General features: G+C 38.5%; 2 protein-coding genes across 4 annotated transcripts in view; one reads left to right on the top strand and one right to left on the bottom strand.

The window, feature by feature from the left end:
- The window catches only part of PSMD1 (proteasome 26S subunit, non-ATPase 1), a 74,398-nt gene that overhangs the window by 24,148 nt on the left and 34,096 nt on the right, over positions 1–16,154 (top strand). The window lies entirely within an intron of this gene.
- On the bottom strand, positions 4,256–15,336 carry HTR2B (5-hydroxytryptamine receptor 2B). Of its 2 annotated transcripts, XM_075033225.1 has the most exons (3): positions 14,710–15,336; positions 7,616–7,816; positions 4,256–5,481 (listed from the first exon to the last, which is right to left on the bottom strand). In XM_075033225.1, exons 1-3 carry the CDS (start codon positions 15,023–15,025, stop codon positions 4,601–4,603), a joined length of 1,398 nt encoding a protein of 465 aa, XP_074889326.1. In that variant the 5' UTR covers positions 15,026–15,336; the 3' UTR covers positions 4,256–4,600. The 2 variants fall into 2 exon arrangements, with proteins under 2 accessions (XP_074889326.1, XP_074889327.1); XM_075033226.1 differs by lacking the exon at positions 7,616–7,816.

The raw sequence follows: 16,154 nt of genomic DNA, 5'->3' as shown, positions 1-16,154 counted from the left end.
ATGGTTACCTAGAGAGCCAAAGGGGAAGTGAAACAAAGGAGTGCTTCTTAGCGGTTGTACATAGGCATCTTTATCAATATGATGAAAGAAATCTAATGCTTCATGGTAAGACTAAGTCAGTCCTGAGAACTGGCCAGAACTCTGGGACTCTTGGTTCCAGCTTGCAAGGCAAAGAGCCAGAAGAGCTCTGGCAAGCATCCTGGCTCTTTGGGCTATAGTGTCCCAGGTTGTTCAGTATGCCTTTACCAGGTTTACTGTGCTTGCAATACTTTACCTTTTAAGGCTGATGTTACGTATGACAGCCTAGAAAAAAAATTTAGGGGACTAATGCTTTTGCTTTCTCATACCAGCTTGCAGTGCTGTGGATTTTTCCACAATAAGAAAATGGTGTAAGAAAATGACATTTTCTATGAAGCACCATAAAAAATCAGTGTGCCTCCTGTATGCTAGTGAACAGCTTTATAGCACCAGTCTCTCTTGTCAGTGCCTTCACTTCTGCTTAACACTGGATTTTTTTTAACTGTATTTTGATGCATTTGAAAATTGATGCTAGTATGGCCAGGTGTGGTGTGGTAGGGAAGAGTTTTACACCTGGAGAATACAAGATAAGTGATGAATAAATTTTTCTGGCTGTCTACAAGTTTTGTGATAGAATCTGAACTAAAGGCTTATAGAACCCCAGATAGTTTGAGACTGGCTTCACTAAATGTGTTTTGTACCACCACAGTTGAGATTAGCTGAATTTCTTGCTTCTCTGTTTCTTACGGTGGCTTGAAGGTTGGGATTTTGTTTGGTTAGTTTTGCTGGGTTTTGTCTGTTTTTGTTGTTTTGTTTGGGTTTTTTTTAAGGTATTCCCTTTATTTGCATTTCAAGGCACTCATTCTGTTAGGCTTCAAACTCCATTGTTTTCTTCTCTGCAAGACTGCTGAGGTGGATATATTTATAGGTAGTCCTTATGTCCATGTCTGTGCTGTAATTTTTAATTAGATAGGCAGCCAGAACACTGACTAAATATCTCCTAATGTATTTTAAATAATTAAACAACAAAAACCCCCATACTTGTCTATTGTTCTTCTAAAATGTATTTCTTCCCATAGTGCTTGTATGTTGCAGATCATCTTTGACTTTTGTCTATCTTGCTTCTCTAGTAGATTAAAAAGAAATTAAATATGCCAAATAAAAATTTCTGTGATAATGAGGAAAGTTGAACTAGGTAACTGTGTAAGTTATTATTTTTATGTAGTATATAGAGGCCATAGAGCTGGCCAGGTGGTTGGTTTGGCATGGGCCAGATTCTGAAAGAATTGAGAGCATTTCACTCCAGAGAAAGGAATGTCTTTTTTTTGGTTAAATGGAAAGTGCATGACCCCTTTCTCCTGTAAAAAGATCTTGTGTTCAGCTAGCAAGTGACTGCAAACCTTTTATCAATTATTATTTAGGCTGCTATCTTTATGAAGGAAGCCGGAAGCTATAAAAATACTCTCATTTCGCAGCCAGTGTGTAAAAATATATTTTATGTATTTGTGTTACTTAAAGATGATGCTCATGGATGTAGTCCTGAGCCTCCTGTCTCACTTGTTGGTACCACAAGAGCAGTGTTGTCCTTAGTTACCATACAACAAACTTTTGCTTTCTTATAGTAGCTTGCAGTGACTCTTATTTTCAGTCATGTCTTGCTAATGAAGGTAATGTCTTTGTTCATATCTGTTCTTGTAGATACAGTTGCTAAAACAAGATCTCTGCTGTCCATTATGTTGTCTTTTTATTCCATAGTTCTGCATTTTCTTTTCATCTTTCTTCTCCCTCTGTCCTTATGCTTTCAAGGCTGTTACCTGAATTCTTAGCTTGTTTGCTTTTTCAGTGGACAAGCAATTTCCTCTTACACTTAGCGTGTTAAATGGAATGTGCATATTTTCTTGATTATATGTTTCTGTGTATGGAGAAATTTCCTTTCTCTGTAGGACGACTGGATTTTTTGTTAGTCACTACTCCTTTTGATTGAGGTTTATTGTTGCTGACTAAATTCAGTAACTGGAATATGTTGCTTCTATTTATGGTTACTAAAACTGAGAAATCTATATGCTGGCTTGACAAAATACATCTTTTCTGGGTGACACTTTCTCAAGGATTGTTTCCTCTTGGTGAAGTCTAACCATTGATTACAAAGAGCCCTTGGAATTGTTCTCTGTGGACACTTAGAGCAAATTACTCCTTGCATCATTGCTCATTGCGGACTGGCAGTTGTACAAGAACAGGCTCAGACTGAAGAGAACTAAGTTACCTCTTGCTCTTTCCAGGTGTTGTGAGCCAGCTGTGTTATTCCTGCTGGAAAGGGAAAATTTAAGTTGCTGCTGAAAGTAGACAGATGATTGCTGCCTGCTCTATGAACGGTTTTTGTTTAATCAGCATGGATTTATTTAAGTAGCAAGAGAGTTTTCAAAAATGACTGCTTCTTGCTCTCTGGCTGCTGGGAAATAACCCCTCAAGAACAGTGCTGTGCCTATTTGCCTTTTGGTGTTATTCCTCATGCCTTTTGGTGTTATTCCTCATGAAGGCTGGTTCCTGCATTGCAAATGTTGCTTTTAATTTTTTTTTTCTGTGATCGCTCTGTGCATGGATGTGATTGCCCTTTCACCTGGTTCCAAAGTACCTGCTTTAGGTTAAATGAGATACTAGTCTGTGACATTTTCAGCTATGTACCTGGAAGTTTGGGGTTTTTTGGGGATTTGTTTTATTCCTACTTCCTCCCCCCTTGAGCTTCAAAGTAATCTAGGTCTTATTAAAGGCTTTTGGTTCTCAAATATTTTTAGATGTAGGCATCTTTCGCGGCTATAGCAATCCATGAATTCTGGCTTTTAACTACAGGATCCTGTTAAACAAATTCTGATTAATGAAAGAGGAGTAAGACCAGCTAGAGCTTATTGTAAATTAAGTGGCTAGTGACTATCACCAGAAAGCGGAGGAAGGAGACAACTTACTGTAAGTACCACAGAAGTATTTGTAATGCTTTCTCCTGGAATTCTCTGGCAGTTGTTATGTTAGGCTCTGTTTTGAACTTGCATATGTTTTAAATTAAATCTGTATGAATAAATGTTGGAAGGACATGTTATCTTCAGTACTTCCTTTTCTGCAGATGAAAAAAACCTAAGCCTTTTGCTCTACATAATTTTAGTGTGTAACTAAAGAGTTCTGAAAACAAAAATGAAGCCTAAGCTGAAAATTTTACTTTAAAGGGAAACTGTTGAAAAAAATGGTGAGCTGGCTGCTTGCTGTAAGAACTCCAGTATTTTGGGGAAATCGGATTTCCCTTCCCAAAGAGAGGTGGTCTGGAACTGTCAGAAGCTCCTCATTTCCCAGGTGATAGACTCTGGTAGCTTTTACAGATTGTGAGGAGCAATTCTTTCTATTAATTTTGTGTTCTGCTGGAAGGCTTGAGCATGTTCCAGAGCGCAGATTGGGACCTGTAATCTTATGCCATTAGTCCAATGAAATTACTTTGAGCTAAACTAAACTGCCAATGTATGCAGGTCTAGATAGTAATGTTGTCTCTGCTGTCTCTTAAACACTTGCTCTTATTTTCAAGTGAAATAGCTAATCTGTCTGTGACTTTTCTACTTTGCGTGAACTATATTGGATGAGGGAAGGCTTTTACTGAAGTTCCAGTGGTCATAAAAAGGGAAGTTTGTTCATATAAATTAAAGGTGTGTTCCAGGCACTGACTGTCCTGTTTTACTCTTGATCATTGATGTGATATTGTCCTATTTTGGTTAAATGCTCTCATTTTCTTAGTATGAAAAGAACAAAGAGCAGTTTTCTGTGGAAAATCTGAGACAATACCAGGCTTATGTGTATGTGAGAATGATGGAGATGAAATTCAGGTGGGTAAGACATTCTGCCCACCCCACAGTAAAACCACAAAGGGATAATTTCAGCACAAGGAATTTTTCCTTACCCTGCGAAGAACCAGGTCTACCCCTTGTGGAATGCGCCCATACGCCTTTTGGTCTCTGGAGCAAGTGATTCTGCTTGTGATATACATATCCTCAGAGAACAAGAAAAGCTCGTACTTGGATATGCAGTCTGAGCAGAGGAATGTATCTGTAGGAGGCAATGCCGTGAGCTTGTGTGCTGTTTTGTTCATACAGAGTAAAGGTGGATTTAAATTAGAACTAGCAAGCTTGTATCCCCCTGCTAATTTCATTGTAGAGCATCAACCTACGGAGTGTTCTGTCTTCTTGCTAGAGTGAATGTTAAAGTAGTGTTTGTACAGAGACGCTTTTCTTATAAAAATGTACTTTGGAGAGGCTGAATATGATGAGAACTGAAGTCAGATACTCAAACTGATTTAGCTTTTATTTATTTTCTTCTACCTGTAGGCTACAGTTCTGCATTAGTCATTTATCATGGAATGAAGTTGTGGTTGCTGCCATGGGGTTGGGGTTAAAGTAGAGGAGACATTGGAAGAGAGGAATTAATATGAATTTATAAGATATTGCTTGCATAAATAACAGGAAACAGTAGTATTTATACCCTCTTATAGCACAGTTCCCTAAAATAATACATACAGTAATATTATGATATGGACAGGGCTGCCATTCCATTATACGTAGCTGACTTGTTCTTCTGTTTTATCAACTTCATTCTCTGTGAGCAGCAATGTATCCAGCAGAATGGCCGATGATGCTTGGATGGGTGAGCTCCTCAGCTTCATTGGGCTCTGGTACATAATGGGGTTAATCCCATTTCTCATCCCATGCATGACAAAGAGCTTGGAATTTTCTGCCACAGAGCTTCTGAAAGAGATCCTGCTGGAGCGTTTCCGAAGGGTCTCGATAGGCTTTGTGGTCCGATAGTTGCAAGTGATATACCTGCTGAAAGCCTCTCTAAATGTTTTGTTGAAGAGCGTATAGACAAGAGGGTTTACTCCTGAAGATACATATCCTATCCAAACAAATATCTCCATTAGCTTTTGAAAAACCTCCTTGTTGCAGGAGTTGCACAGAACTGAACTTATGTTTGTTATGAAGAATGGGCACCACATCAACAAGAAAAGAAAAAAGACAATCCCCAGAACTTTTGATGCCCTTTGTTCATTGGTTATTGTTTGCATGGACTTCCTCCCAATTGTAGACATTCTGCAGATAGGCATGTCATAAGACAAAGTCTTGTCCTTTCTAGAGCCATTTAGCATGGCCACCTTTTCTGGTGAGGAGGCGGGCGTTGTGTCACGCTGAAATACTGTGGACACTGTTGACCAAGTGAAACGCTGAGGTGGTTTGTTGATCAAGTAGGCCTTCTTGCGTAGCACTTGGATTGTCAGAAAATAAGTGACTATCATGATAGCGAGGGGAATAAAGAACGCAGCCACTGACCCATACAGAATGAAGTCATGAAAACGATCGGGCATCAGGACACATGTGATGTTTGTAGAGTTGCCATTTCCCTCCTCAATGCCTCTGATAGGGATCGGAATAGCAATGCCTACAGGAGAAAAACCAAGTACTTCAGCATATGGTAATCACTTGCAATCTCTTTTTTGGGCCTGAAGCCTCAGCGTCTCTAAAGAAGGTAGTTCCTGAGCTCTGGAGCAGGCACAGGGTGACGGAGAGAACATGAATTGTTGAGAGCATCACGTGGGTAATTGGGCAAAGAGTACTTTGTGAGACTTGGCAAACTCAGCTTTAACAGAGTGCCCTTTCTAAGGAGATTGGGCCTAACCCTTAGTGATTGAGGAAGCAGTATAAAGTTGCCAACTTCTCAAGTGTAAAACACATGAATTGCTTTGACTCTAGTTGTTAGAATTAGTATGGCTTTTCCTCCAGTGAAATGTGTTTCCCTAATGCCATCTGCTTTTTTCCTCCTCTGGGGTAACCTTTGCACTTTTTGAAGGACAGTTCTGTAAATACATAAAACTTGTCTTTCCCTCTTATCTTAACCACAACAAGTGACTGGACGTAGACAGCTGATTTTTTTCTCCCTGCTTGACTACTTTCATATATACAAGTAGTTAAAAAGATGCCAGAATTATGCAGTGTGTGTTTGAGATGGATTTGTTGTTTAAAGTCTCTTGCATATTTAAAAGTGTTTAAATGAGGCTAGCTAGCTCTGTAATTCACCACTTGTTTAAAAAAAAAAATTTAGCAGTCTTGTCTTTTAAATGAATTTTTTATAACCACTGCTGACTTTTTTATAACCACTGCTGATTGTATAAATTACAGTCAGCACTTCATTTGCCAGCAGTCTGACATTACAACAAAAACAACAGGTTCCTTGCTGTCTGGTGAAGGTTATTTGTGCTATGTTTCCTGATACCACTTAATGAGATCTAGGGATTTACTCTATTCCTCTGCTGCTCTGCTTACTGAAGTAGGTTGAAGGCAGCAAGAGCAAAATAGTTTACCCTTCAGCCATTTGATATCTTTCTTAATAAGAGGCACACCTTCAGATACAGCAAACATTTAAAATGAGGATTGAACCAAATTAACCTTTGATTTGGAGAACCCTGGCTCAGCTGCAGAGTACTTTTGTGTTAGATAAAAAAGAAATGAAAAAGTACAGCACTGATTAATACCAATAAATCAGGCATTAAAAGGTCAACTTGTAAGTGTCTTGTCATGTTAACAGCTTCCTTTTTTTTGTGATAAAGATAGCATCTTTTCTCCTATCATCACAGCTCTTCCAGAATTTTTTTCAAGTTGGAATTTTTGGATTTAGGGATGTGTGCCTCGGCCAAGAAGGTGGATATACGCATTCTCCTAGGCATCACTGGCCTTAATAATCCAGAATAATTTTGTTCTTTCTCTTGCACACACTTGCACTATGCCTGTGGCTGCCTGCAGTGTGCATTCAGTTATTTGAATTAAATCTTTTCACCTCCTTAGCTCATTTAACAGATTTATTTTTTTAAGCATTAAAGACAGGTGAGATGACACATGCACGTCACTGAGGTGCTAATATCATAAAAGTTTATACATTGGCATCCTTTATAGAAACTGTTTGGGGTTTGGTGGGTTTTGGGGGGTTGGGGTTTTTGGGGGTGGGGGTGTTGGTTTTGGGGGGTTTTGTTTTGGGGTTTTTTTTGCTTAGAAGTTAGCCTTTCTATATGCTATATTGCCAGTGCATCTCAGTCTTCAGTGTGAATGTTGCCAGCCACTCATTTATCTTACAATCTTTGATGTAAGTAATTAACCTTTTTTTACTTGCTTCATGGGACAATTGTAAGGCACACATTTTAGCAGCATCTACTTAAGGCTTAAAATGGTGTTTGGGACAGAATATACTACCACAGGAACATGAAATCTGCTTTTCCAGGAGGCATGCTATGCATGCAGATATTGTCTTTTGATTTTTGGACTTTTAGGACCATGAAGAAGAGCGATGATTATCCCTACTCAATCTTGCTCTTTCTAGTAAGCCAGATAAGGAGTAGTGGTTCAGGCAGATTTTAATGATGTAGCTATTTATGATCCAAGAGGTGGGCTTAAGCCAGCCCAGGTGTTAGGGTCTGCTAATCAATAGTACTTGGCCAGATTTTCCATTCTGCCCAGCTTTCACCTATTGTTTTGGACATGAAAAGCTTCTGCATTCCTTTTCCAGTCTCCCGAGTCTCACATACCTATTGAAATGAGCCAAACCACGATGATTTTGATGATTGTTGTAGCCCATGAATTGTACTGACTAGCCTGGATTGGCTTTTTAATTGCAATATAGCGGTCTAGTGAAATGGCACAGAGGTGCATGATGGAAGCTGTGGAAAAGAGGACGTCAAGGAACAGCCAGATAGGACACAAGGCAGTTGGAAAAGGCCAGGCATTGTCTGAAAGAGAACAGAAAACTCATTAGAATCTAAGCTTTTTGAGAGTTTTCAGTGTGTGGTTTTTCCCTTGGCATCAGTACATTTGAGAATTTCATAATACTACAGGAACTGAGTTTCACCACTGCCTCAGCTGAATTCTGTCTTACGTTTTAGTTAGCTCCTAACTGGCATGTTGCTGCCATCATATTGATCAGACTGTTTGTGTATCATAAGCCTTTCCTTGTCTTTTTGTCCTTTTTGGATCATAAGCTCTTTGTGGCAAGGACTCTGGATAAAAGAGTTTTAAAATAATGGGCCATGACTGTGCTTGGTCCTAGTGCCCTGCTGTTACATCATTTTCAGCTATGTCTCCTTCATAGTCCTAAGGTTCAAGGTTGTATTAAATGGAGGAGATAATGGGTCATAACCAATGTATTAGTCAATCATTGCAGAACCATGGTTGAATCTTAGTGGTGATCTTGAAGAATCTAGTTCTTGAAGAATCTAGTTCACACAGTTTTAAAATTAGTTTACTGTGTCACTTGACCAGATACAGTTGAGCATTAATGTGGCAAAGCAGGGCTCTTCTGTCTCAGTAATGATTTTATAAAAATTGAAGGGCTTTCATGTGCATGTCTTTTTTTTTTTTTCTTTTTTTTTTCTTCTTCCTCCTCCCCGCCCGCCCCCCCCAAGAGCGATGGCTTGGATTTTAAGTCTGGCATGCTGTTTCTTACAGTAGATATCTGTCTTTAATGTTAATCTTTATAGCAAACATAGGGTCTGTCAACTGCATTGTGTCCAAGATAAAAGTTTTGTAGTGTTCAACTTTCCAAAAGGCTTGTAGTTTTGAGGGCTGGGTCTCCCCTATCAATGTTTACAGTACCAAACTGAATGAACTTTAATGAAACTCTGATTATTTTTTTCTTAACTGCTTTATTTTCACTCACAGGTAGTTTGTATTGCAATCCAGTGCTAGCAGCGTTCAATTTGAGGTGCACCTTAGTGTTGTGTGTCTATAAGAATGTTCTGTAGTCCTAGGGAAGAATGTGTGAATGCAAAAGTTTTTCCTATTTCTAATGGTAGAAGTTGATCTACTAAATATATTCTTCTTCCTTACAAAATTCAGCTGTACTCTTATCAGTAGGCACATCAATAGTATTGCCAGAGAAGTCAGTTTTTCGTTGAATGATGCTTAAGGAAATAAAAAGACATTTCTAACAAATCAGATTGGTTTTAATTTCCTTGTTCTGAATAAATATATCAGCATGCTGAGAATGGGCATTACAATAGTCCAGCTCATTTGGCAGTGTTATCAATGTGGTAATGTTGCAGTAGGTTGATTAAAACATTTTTTCATAATGTGACTGATAGACAGAAATGATAATGGTGCTGTCTTGACTTGAATTTTAAAATCCAGAGGATGGAAAATTTTATAAAGTCAGACATAGCACATACTTGTCTGCACTCTTACCTATGTTGGGAAACCTCGTCTTTTAAACAAAGAGAAGGGATGGCTGGAGCCCTGAACTGAACTTCACCCATCCCCAAAGCAGTGGACTCCAGGTGAGAATGAGGTAGGCAGTGAGGCAGAAGGGAAAGAGGTGAACTATTTTCAAATCATTAACCAGTAAATTTTAGTATCTAGCTGCATATTTCCTAAAATAGATATCATGGTTGAAATTATGCCTCAAAAAATTATTCTGTCAGGCAGGTATGAGAAAGTTGTAATTAGTATATTATGAAACGTTTACTCCTATTTTATTTTTCTATCTACGCTTTCAGCTGGCAGTAAGGTATGGTGCCTTTCAGAAGGAAAAAAAAAAAAGAAAACCAAAATGTCTTGTGGGTCATGTAAGCAGCTGTAAAAAAAAAAAAAAAAAGAGAGAGAGAAATACAGTTAAAAGAAATAATTGATTTGATGAGCTTTAAATGTTTTTGCTCACTCCAGAAAAATAAGACTACTTCTTTTGACTCCGTGATGAAGGATTAGTTCAGATAAAACATGGACAATGGAAAAGTGTGTTCTACATCATGAAGGATGGCAGATAACACAGCTGGATTTCAAGTGAGCAGCTAATACTTCTGTTGGAAAGTACTTACATGCTGCTCCCTGGATTACTTTGTTTTCTGGAGAATTGCAGTGTGATAAATTGTTTCCTTTTGTAGTTAATTTACTCTTTGCAGGAGAAAGCCCTCAAATATTTTGCAACAGAAAGCTCTTTTCCTTCTTTTAAATATAGATGCATTTAAACAGCTATCTGATGCGAAGCAACCTTGTACATTTTTATGCGTTGTAAGAGCTTTTGTTAGTTGATAAATGCAACTGAACAGAGAAAGCTTTGTCTTTATTTTTGTCTTGTTTTGAACTGGGTGCAGAAGGCAGTAAGTTATCACATTCACCATTATAGCATTGTGTACTATTACATTTGTGTGTATGAGATGATGTTTTTTATCCAGACAAAATCAGAGTAGACTTTCAATGCAGTAGGTGATAAGAATTGAAGAATATGGTTATTATTTAAACAAAACAAATACTGTGAAACTGATAAGAAGAGTCAGTTGTCTAGGATTCATACTGTGGTGTATTTTGCTTTTACTTATTTTGATTTGTTGGTTACACCTGTGTTAGAAGCTCTGTGTCTAGTGTTTGAGGGACTGCTCTGGGCTGAGATTTTGTGCTTTCCTGGTGGTGTGTATCACTGTTGGCCTATTCTGTTAGTTTGGAAGTAGGGAAAAGATGGAATATTAATTTCCCCTCAGGATTCAGAAAGCATCTCTGACCCTTGAACGTGATGGTGACCTGCTTGTTAGTTGCCCTGCTTTATAATTCAGACTGAAGGTAAAATGAGTAAGTCCTGCCAAGTGATACGAAGCCATTGCAGGTCATGGTTAGTTTGGATTGTTACAAGTTCTGATTCTCCTAGCACAGATGCACACTTTTGGGGCAGACCAGAGCATTTCTTTTTTAAATGCCTAGGTTACCTGACAAATGTGCCTGCCTGAAAACTTGTCTGGTTTCTGCAACTGTCAGGTGGTATAAGGTAAAAAGATATTCCTCCTTCCTACAAACCTTGCCTCGGATCCTCCCAGCATTGCAGCAGTCCTGCTGTTGCAGATTGTTTTCCTTATTTTGAGACAATACAAGATAAAATGCATTTTTTAAGATTTGTCTTGCACCTTAAGAAAAGTAAGATGAGCTTTTACCCCAACTGTCTACCCTTGATTAATCTTTATTTAAGAAAAGCTTTATTTATAGGAAATACCTTGGAAATGTGTAATCCTTAAGAAGGGCTGCTCTTGCTATAAGCCAAAAGGTTTTTTGAAAGCTTGTGAGAAGGCACTGCTTCTGTAGACATGTAAGCATGATTAAGAGAGATCTTTAAATAGATTTGGAAACTGTTTGTTGTTCTGCTGTAAGGGCTGCTGAAATGTGTTGCCTGTAAAGGATTTCGTTATAGGATTTTTGTTACAGGCTGCTGAAATGTGTTGCCCGTAAAGGATTTTCTTGCTGTTAGAGAACGATGCTTTTACTGAGGTGGAAATCTGGTATTTTTAATCACTAGCTGACTTAAGCCTAGGCTTCAATCTTCAAATTGGTGTGCGAGCATCTGTAGCCTGCGTGTGTGGTGTTCACCCTCGTGTCAGTATTCAGCTTCGTGGACTGCATAGGCCTGGCGTTTCCAGGCTGCTGTCTTGCTGTTTCACCCCCATGGCTGTCTGCCTTTTTTTCTCTGCTACAATTACAGCTTCAACAGTAGCTGTTCACTGTCATGTAGGTTTTTTTAATTTAGCCAAAGTATATTTTTTTTTAGTTGCTTTGTGAGCAATAAACCTTTATCATCTTATCTTTAAATTTGAGTTTTTAGAAAGTAGCCCTGAATTAAAGCAGTTTTCTCTGGTAGTTTGCACAGGCAGGAAGGGAAGATTTGCTGTGGTTCGTCATCAGTAATGTGGGAAAATTAAGACGGCGATTGCTTGTTCTAGATTTTAAAAATAATGGTTTACAGCCTAGGACGATCAGCATTCAGATTTTTAAGTGGATGAATGTCAGGAATAGAGAATATATTTTAAAAGATGGTACGTGCACTGTCTCCAAGTAACCCCTTGCCCACCAAGCCATGGACAACAGACTTCTTCCTGCTGCAGGCTTTGCAAATGAGAGGATCTCTCAAGTTTATTTGCTAATTTCACCATCTGATAAATAGCAACATTTTTGCTTTCCTTCAGTAGTTCTGAGTGTTAGAAATTTGGATAACTCTTTTGAAAGCTAGATTTCAGAGAATGCAATTATTTCCTAACATGCCCTCCTTTTTTTGAAGAAATGACAAGAATTTAGCAAGCAGTAAAAGCAATGAACTGTTTCTATATTCTGACTTTTGCACTCCTAAATTAAAATTGCAGTGTATATTTGTACCAGAGTACATTTTGGTTGCTCTGCTGAGAATAAATAATCTGCTACTCATGGTATTATACCTGTGAGCGAGTTACAGATTTATTTATTTTTAAAAGGGTTAGCTCTTTATTACAGAGACAGTCTACTTCTGAAGATTTTTCTGTAAGCATACCGTCAGGGTATGGAGCCAATGTCTGTAGTAGGTTTTGAATTTGAACACTCTGTGACACATTAGTTTTTACAGTCAGCATCATTTAATATGACTGTACTTTAGTTTACACCTTTTCCCTCAGATAGTCTCCACATAATTAGTTATCAGTCCCAAATCAGAAGCATAATATTTATATTCTGTATCTAGAGGCTGCACCCAGCTATTTTGTTATTATGGAAACATTCCTGTGTGGAAGTGCCAGGAGGCTGGATTTAATCGGCTCTCTGGCTATCAATGATTATTCTATGTTCAAATAGTTATCTGGCTAATGTAACTTCAAGATTTAGACTTGTTATGTATTTAAATGTCTGTTCTAGCTTCATTCCAGTAACTCCTTGTGTTTTGCTCATGCTTTGAACTTCTATAAACACCTCAGCATCTTCTCCCAATCGGTGAAGAGGCAAAGCAGTTTTTCTGGTTGGCTGCCAAAGAGAGATTTGTATGCAAGAAATTTCAGTTTTAACCACTGCTATGTGAAAGGCTGGTCGCAGTCTTACTTAGTTAATTACAACTAATTTTGGTACTTTCTTGTCAACTTTCTGCAATGTGAAAGATGCTTTTGTTTGACTTTTAAATTAAGATTCCTAGCATGCTTTAAACTGTTGTAAGCAGGGCTTAGCACTGGATTAATTGAGAGATTAGGGAGCAATAGTCCCTTTATAAAGTTAAAAAGAAAAGATTTATTAGTCTAGCAAAATGAAAATAATCATTAAAAAAAAATCCAAAACACAAAAACTCCACCACCACCAAAAAACAACTCCACAAAATCCAGAACTTGCCTTCGCTTTGTATTGATGGCTAGTGCAATACTAGTACTTCTTGTGGTTAGTAGTTTTATTTTTATTATTAATGAGACCTTTGGCAGGACCTAAGCAGTTACAGTATCTGTGTGTAAGTATGTATATATGTATCTGTTTCTTGCCACAACACACACATGTGCACATACATGACATGCAAAGGTTTTTTATAAGTGACTATGTTTTTTTCAAGTTAGAAATCACTGTCCTGGTCATGTACATTCATTTTTCTTTTTAGAAACTGTTGCTTGAAAACAGACTATTTTATGATCTCAACACTGAATTCTGACCTCCAATTCATATCTGTTTAGGGCGAAGCAGTCTGTAATATACAGAAATTCAATCTCAAGGCGTTTAGTGAATAAGCACATTTGTTAATCAAGTGATACCAGTCTTCTGCAGCAAACAAAAGCTACTGATGGCCTTTCTGAAATAAAGTTTATGATTGTGTTTGCTTGTTGCTCAGGCAACTCTTAGAGATCTAGCATAGGAAAAATGAAATCCTGCAGCCTTTCGTTATCTAGGGCTTAGTGGTATCTATACCGTAACGATAATTGTGTAAATCCGTAAGTTTATTGAAAAACCCATCTTGTTGATTCCCCCCCCCCCATTTGTATGATACGAAAATAGACCATTTAAAATGTATTCTTAAAGAAACTTTAGGAGTAAAAGAAAGAGACTTCCCCATGGAGCTGCCTCTGATTAGTTGTCAAAAGTAATATCTGAAATAAAGCTGGGCATGAGAGAATATGAAAAAGCTGTGCTTGTTCTGTAATGACTAACCAGAAAGAAAATGTCACACCCAATGTATGTTCATATAAAAAATACCTATTTTATTCCATATGAACCAGACCAAATGATAATCTGAGTCTCAAATATTAGGTACACGGATTCAGGCTTCCTTGGCTTGACAGATGAGTTAATTCTTTGGGACATTTTACGAACCTGCTGCTTTCCCTAGGGTGGGAGAAAATCAGTTTCTCTGAAACTGGTACTGATAAAGTTTTTTCTTACTGATGGTGCTAGGGACCATCTCTGACTGCTTGTGGAGCTTGTAGTCAATACTAAGGTGAAATCAGGTGCCTGACTCCTAGAAAGTTCAAAACCTGTTCAGTGTACTGAACAGATACCTAGTCTTCATTTCACTTTTTTTAATAGAAGACTGCCTCCAATTAGTGTAATATCCATTAGAATAGATACCAACATGGTGCTGATGTTGTTAAAAGTAATATTAAACTGTACAAAATGTAGTTTCCCATGTCCAGCTCCAATTTAGTGTCAATTCTAAGTCTTGGGTGATTTTTGAATGGTTTGTTTCAAAGGAAAGAATATCAACAGTGGGTATATTTCCCATAAAGACATTAAGGTGAGAGGGAGAGAAGATTTAGCAGCCCTCATCTGAGTGATTTTTTAAATTGTAATGGTGGAAAGTAAACAGTTTTTCTGTTTAAATTAGACTTCCCCAAATTGTACCCCATATGCTAGTCTGATGAAACAAAAATGTTGTACTTACCAAATAATATTATGAGAAGGGCAATCGGCATCACAAACAGACCCACGAGCAAATCTGCCACTGCCAAGGATGTCAAAAAGTAGTTGGTAGCATATTGCAACTTCTTCTCCAGAGACACCGCCAGTATGACAAGTATGTTCCCCCCAATGGTGGGGATTATCACCAGGAGGATCAGTAAAGCTGCCCAACGCACTTGCACTTTGTTTCCTTGTTCGTCACTTGAGTAGTCCTGCTTGGGTTCTCCTGTTACTGAGAGAGGTGACAAAGATCCATTGCCAACTCCAGACCCGTTCAAGAAATTTAACAGATAGGACATTTTTGTGTCCAGCAGAACGTATTCAGGAGCTGTGTTTTGCGCAGGAATTGTGTATGGTGTAAGAGTTCACTGTTCCTCTCTGGTCCAGGATGGTCCTGAAGAAAGGCCAGCATGGTCAGTATGGTAAACTGGTCATCTGCTATTTTGAGATACTGTAACCATGTCCGAACTGGTATCCAGGTTTTTTTTCCTGTGCCTTGCTGGGCGCAATTAGGTCTTAAAAATGGAAGTCCTGTCTTGTGTCCATCTCTGGTTGATGGGGTTCAGTGGTCTGGTCTCCCCTTTATATGGAGGTTCAGGTTTCAGAAGATTATAGGAGACAATTCAGTAGCTGTGAAAAGTAAGCAGTGCATTAGCTTCCTTTTTTTTTTTTTTTGTCTTACTACAGCAGTGAAAAGTGATAGATGAATTGGGATGCCAAATTGTTCCCTTTAGATACAGTGTACGTAGATTTGCTCTTTGTAAGTACAAACTGATGGAAAGGCAGATGCTCGCGTTGTGTGTATGCAACTCCTCCTCTCCCGAGTGTCTAGTCTCCAGCAGCGTGTGCGTAGGCAGACGGCAGTTCCCATATTTCCCCTTATTAAGAATCCTATTTCTCCACAGAGGGTCACCCCAAAAATATCTTAAGAAATGAAGTATGAGGTTTCCGTTTTAACGTCTACAGTTCCTAATTTATCAGGTGAGGGGCAGGAAGCTGTAGACAATAAAACACTGCTGACAGTCTCAGAGGGACCGTAAAGATTTATGGAACCGAGACATCTAAATTTACCCATTACTTGGGGGGGTGGGTGAGTAAACCGCTTGTTTTTGTAATCTGAGAAGGGCTTTTATTAAGCACAGCCTTTTCTCTCCCTCTCTCTTTCTCTGTCTCTCTCAACTCTGCTGAAGACTTAACGCTTACATTTCCCCCTTCAAGCAGAGACTAAAACACTTGTCACGGCATTAAGCTGAACGAATGCTCAGTTACTGAGAAGATTCGAGGTGTTGCAGTTTTCAGGTGAAGAAAGCCTTACCTCTTTCTCTTGAATTTTAGTAGAGTCCACTTTGCATCCAGGAAGATCCTTTGTAATTTTCGTTTTCATCACATGGTGGATTTTAAGATTTTTCACTGCTTTCTGGAAAGCAA

This window comes from Buteo buteo, chromosome 7 (genome assembly GCF_964188355.1).
Source record: "Buteo buteo chromosome 7, bButBut1.hap1.1, whole genome shotgun sequence".
NCBI lineage: Eukaryota > Metazoa > Chordata > Aves > Accipitriformes > Accipitridae > Buteo > Buteo buteo.
Note: the sequence above shows the minus strand (reverse complement) of the source record. Positions and strands in the feature narration are given on the sequence as shown.

Coding starts and splice junctions, on each gene's coding strand:
- HTR2B (XM_075033225.1), bottom strand. CDS start 15,025: ATGTCCTATCTGTTAAATTTCTTGAACGGGTCTGGAGTTGGCAATGGA. Junction 7,817..14,709: donor CCTTCTCATAATATTATTTG/GTAAGTACAACA, acceptor GTTCTCTTTCAG/ACAATGCCTGGCCTTTTCCA. Junction 5,482..7,615: donor GGTTTGGCTCATTTCAATAG/GTATGTGAGACT, acceptor TTTCTCCTGTAG/GCATTGCTATTCCGATCCCT.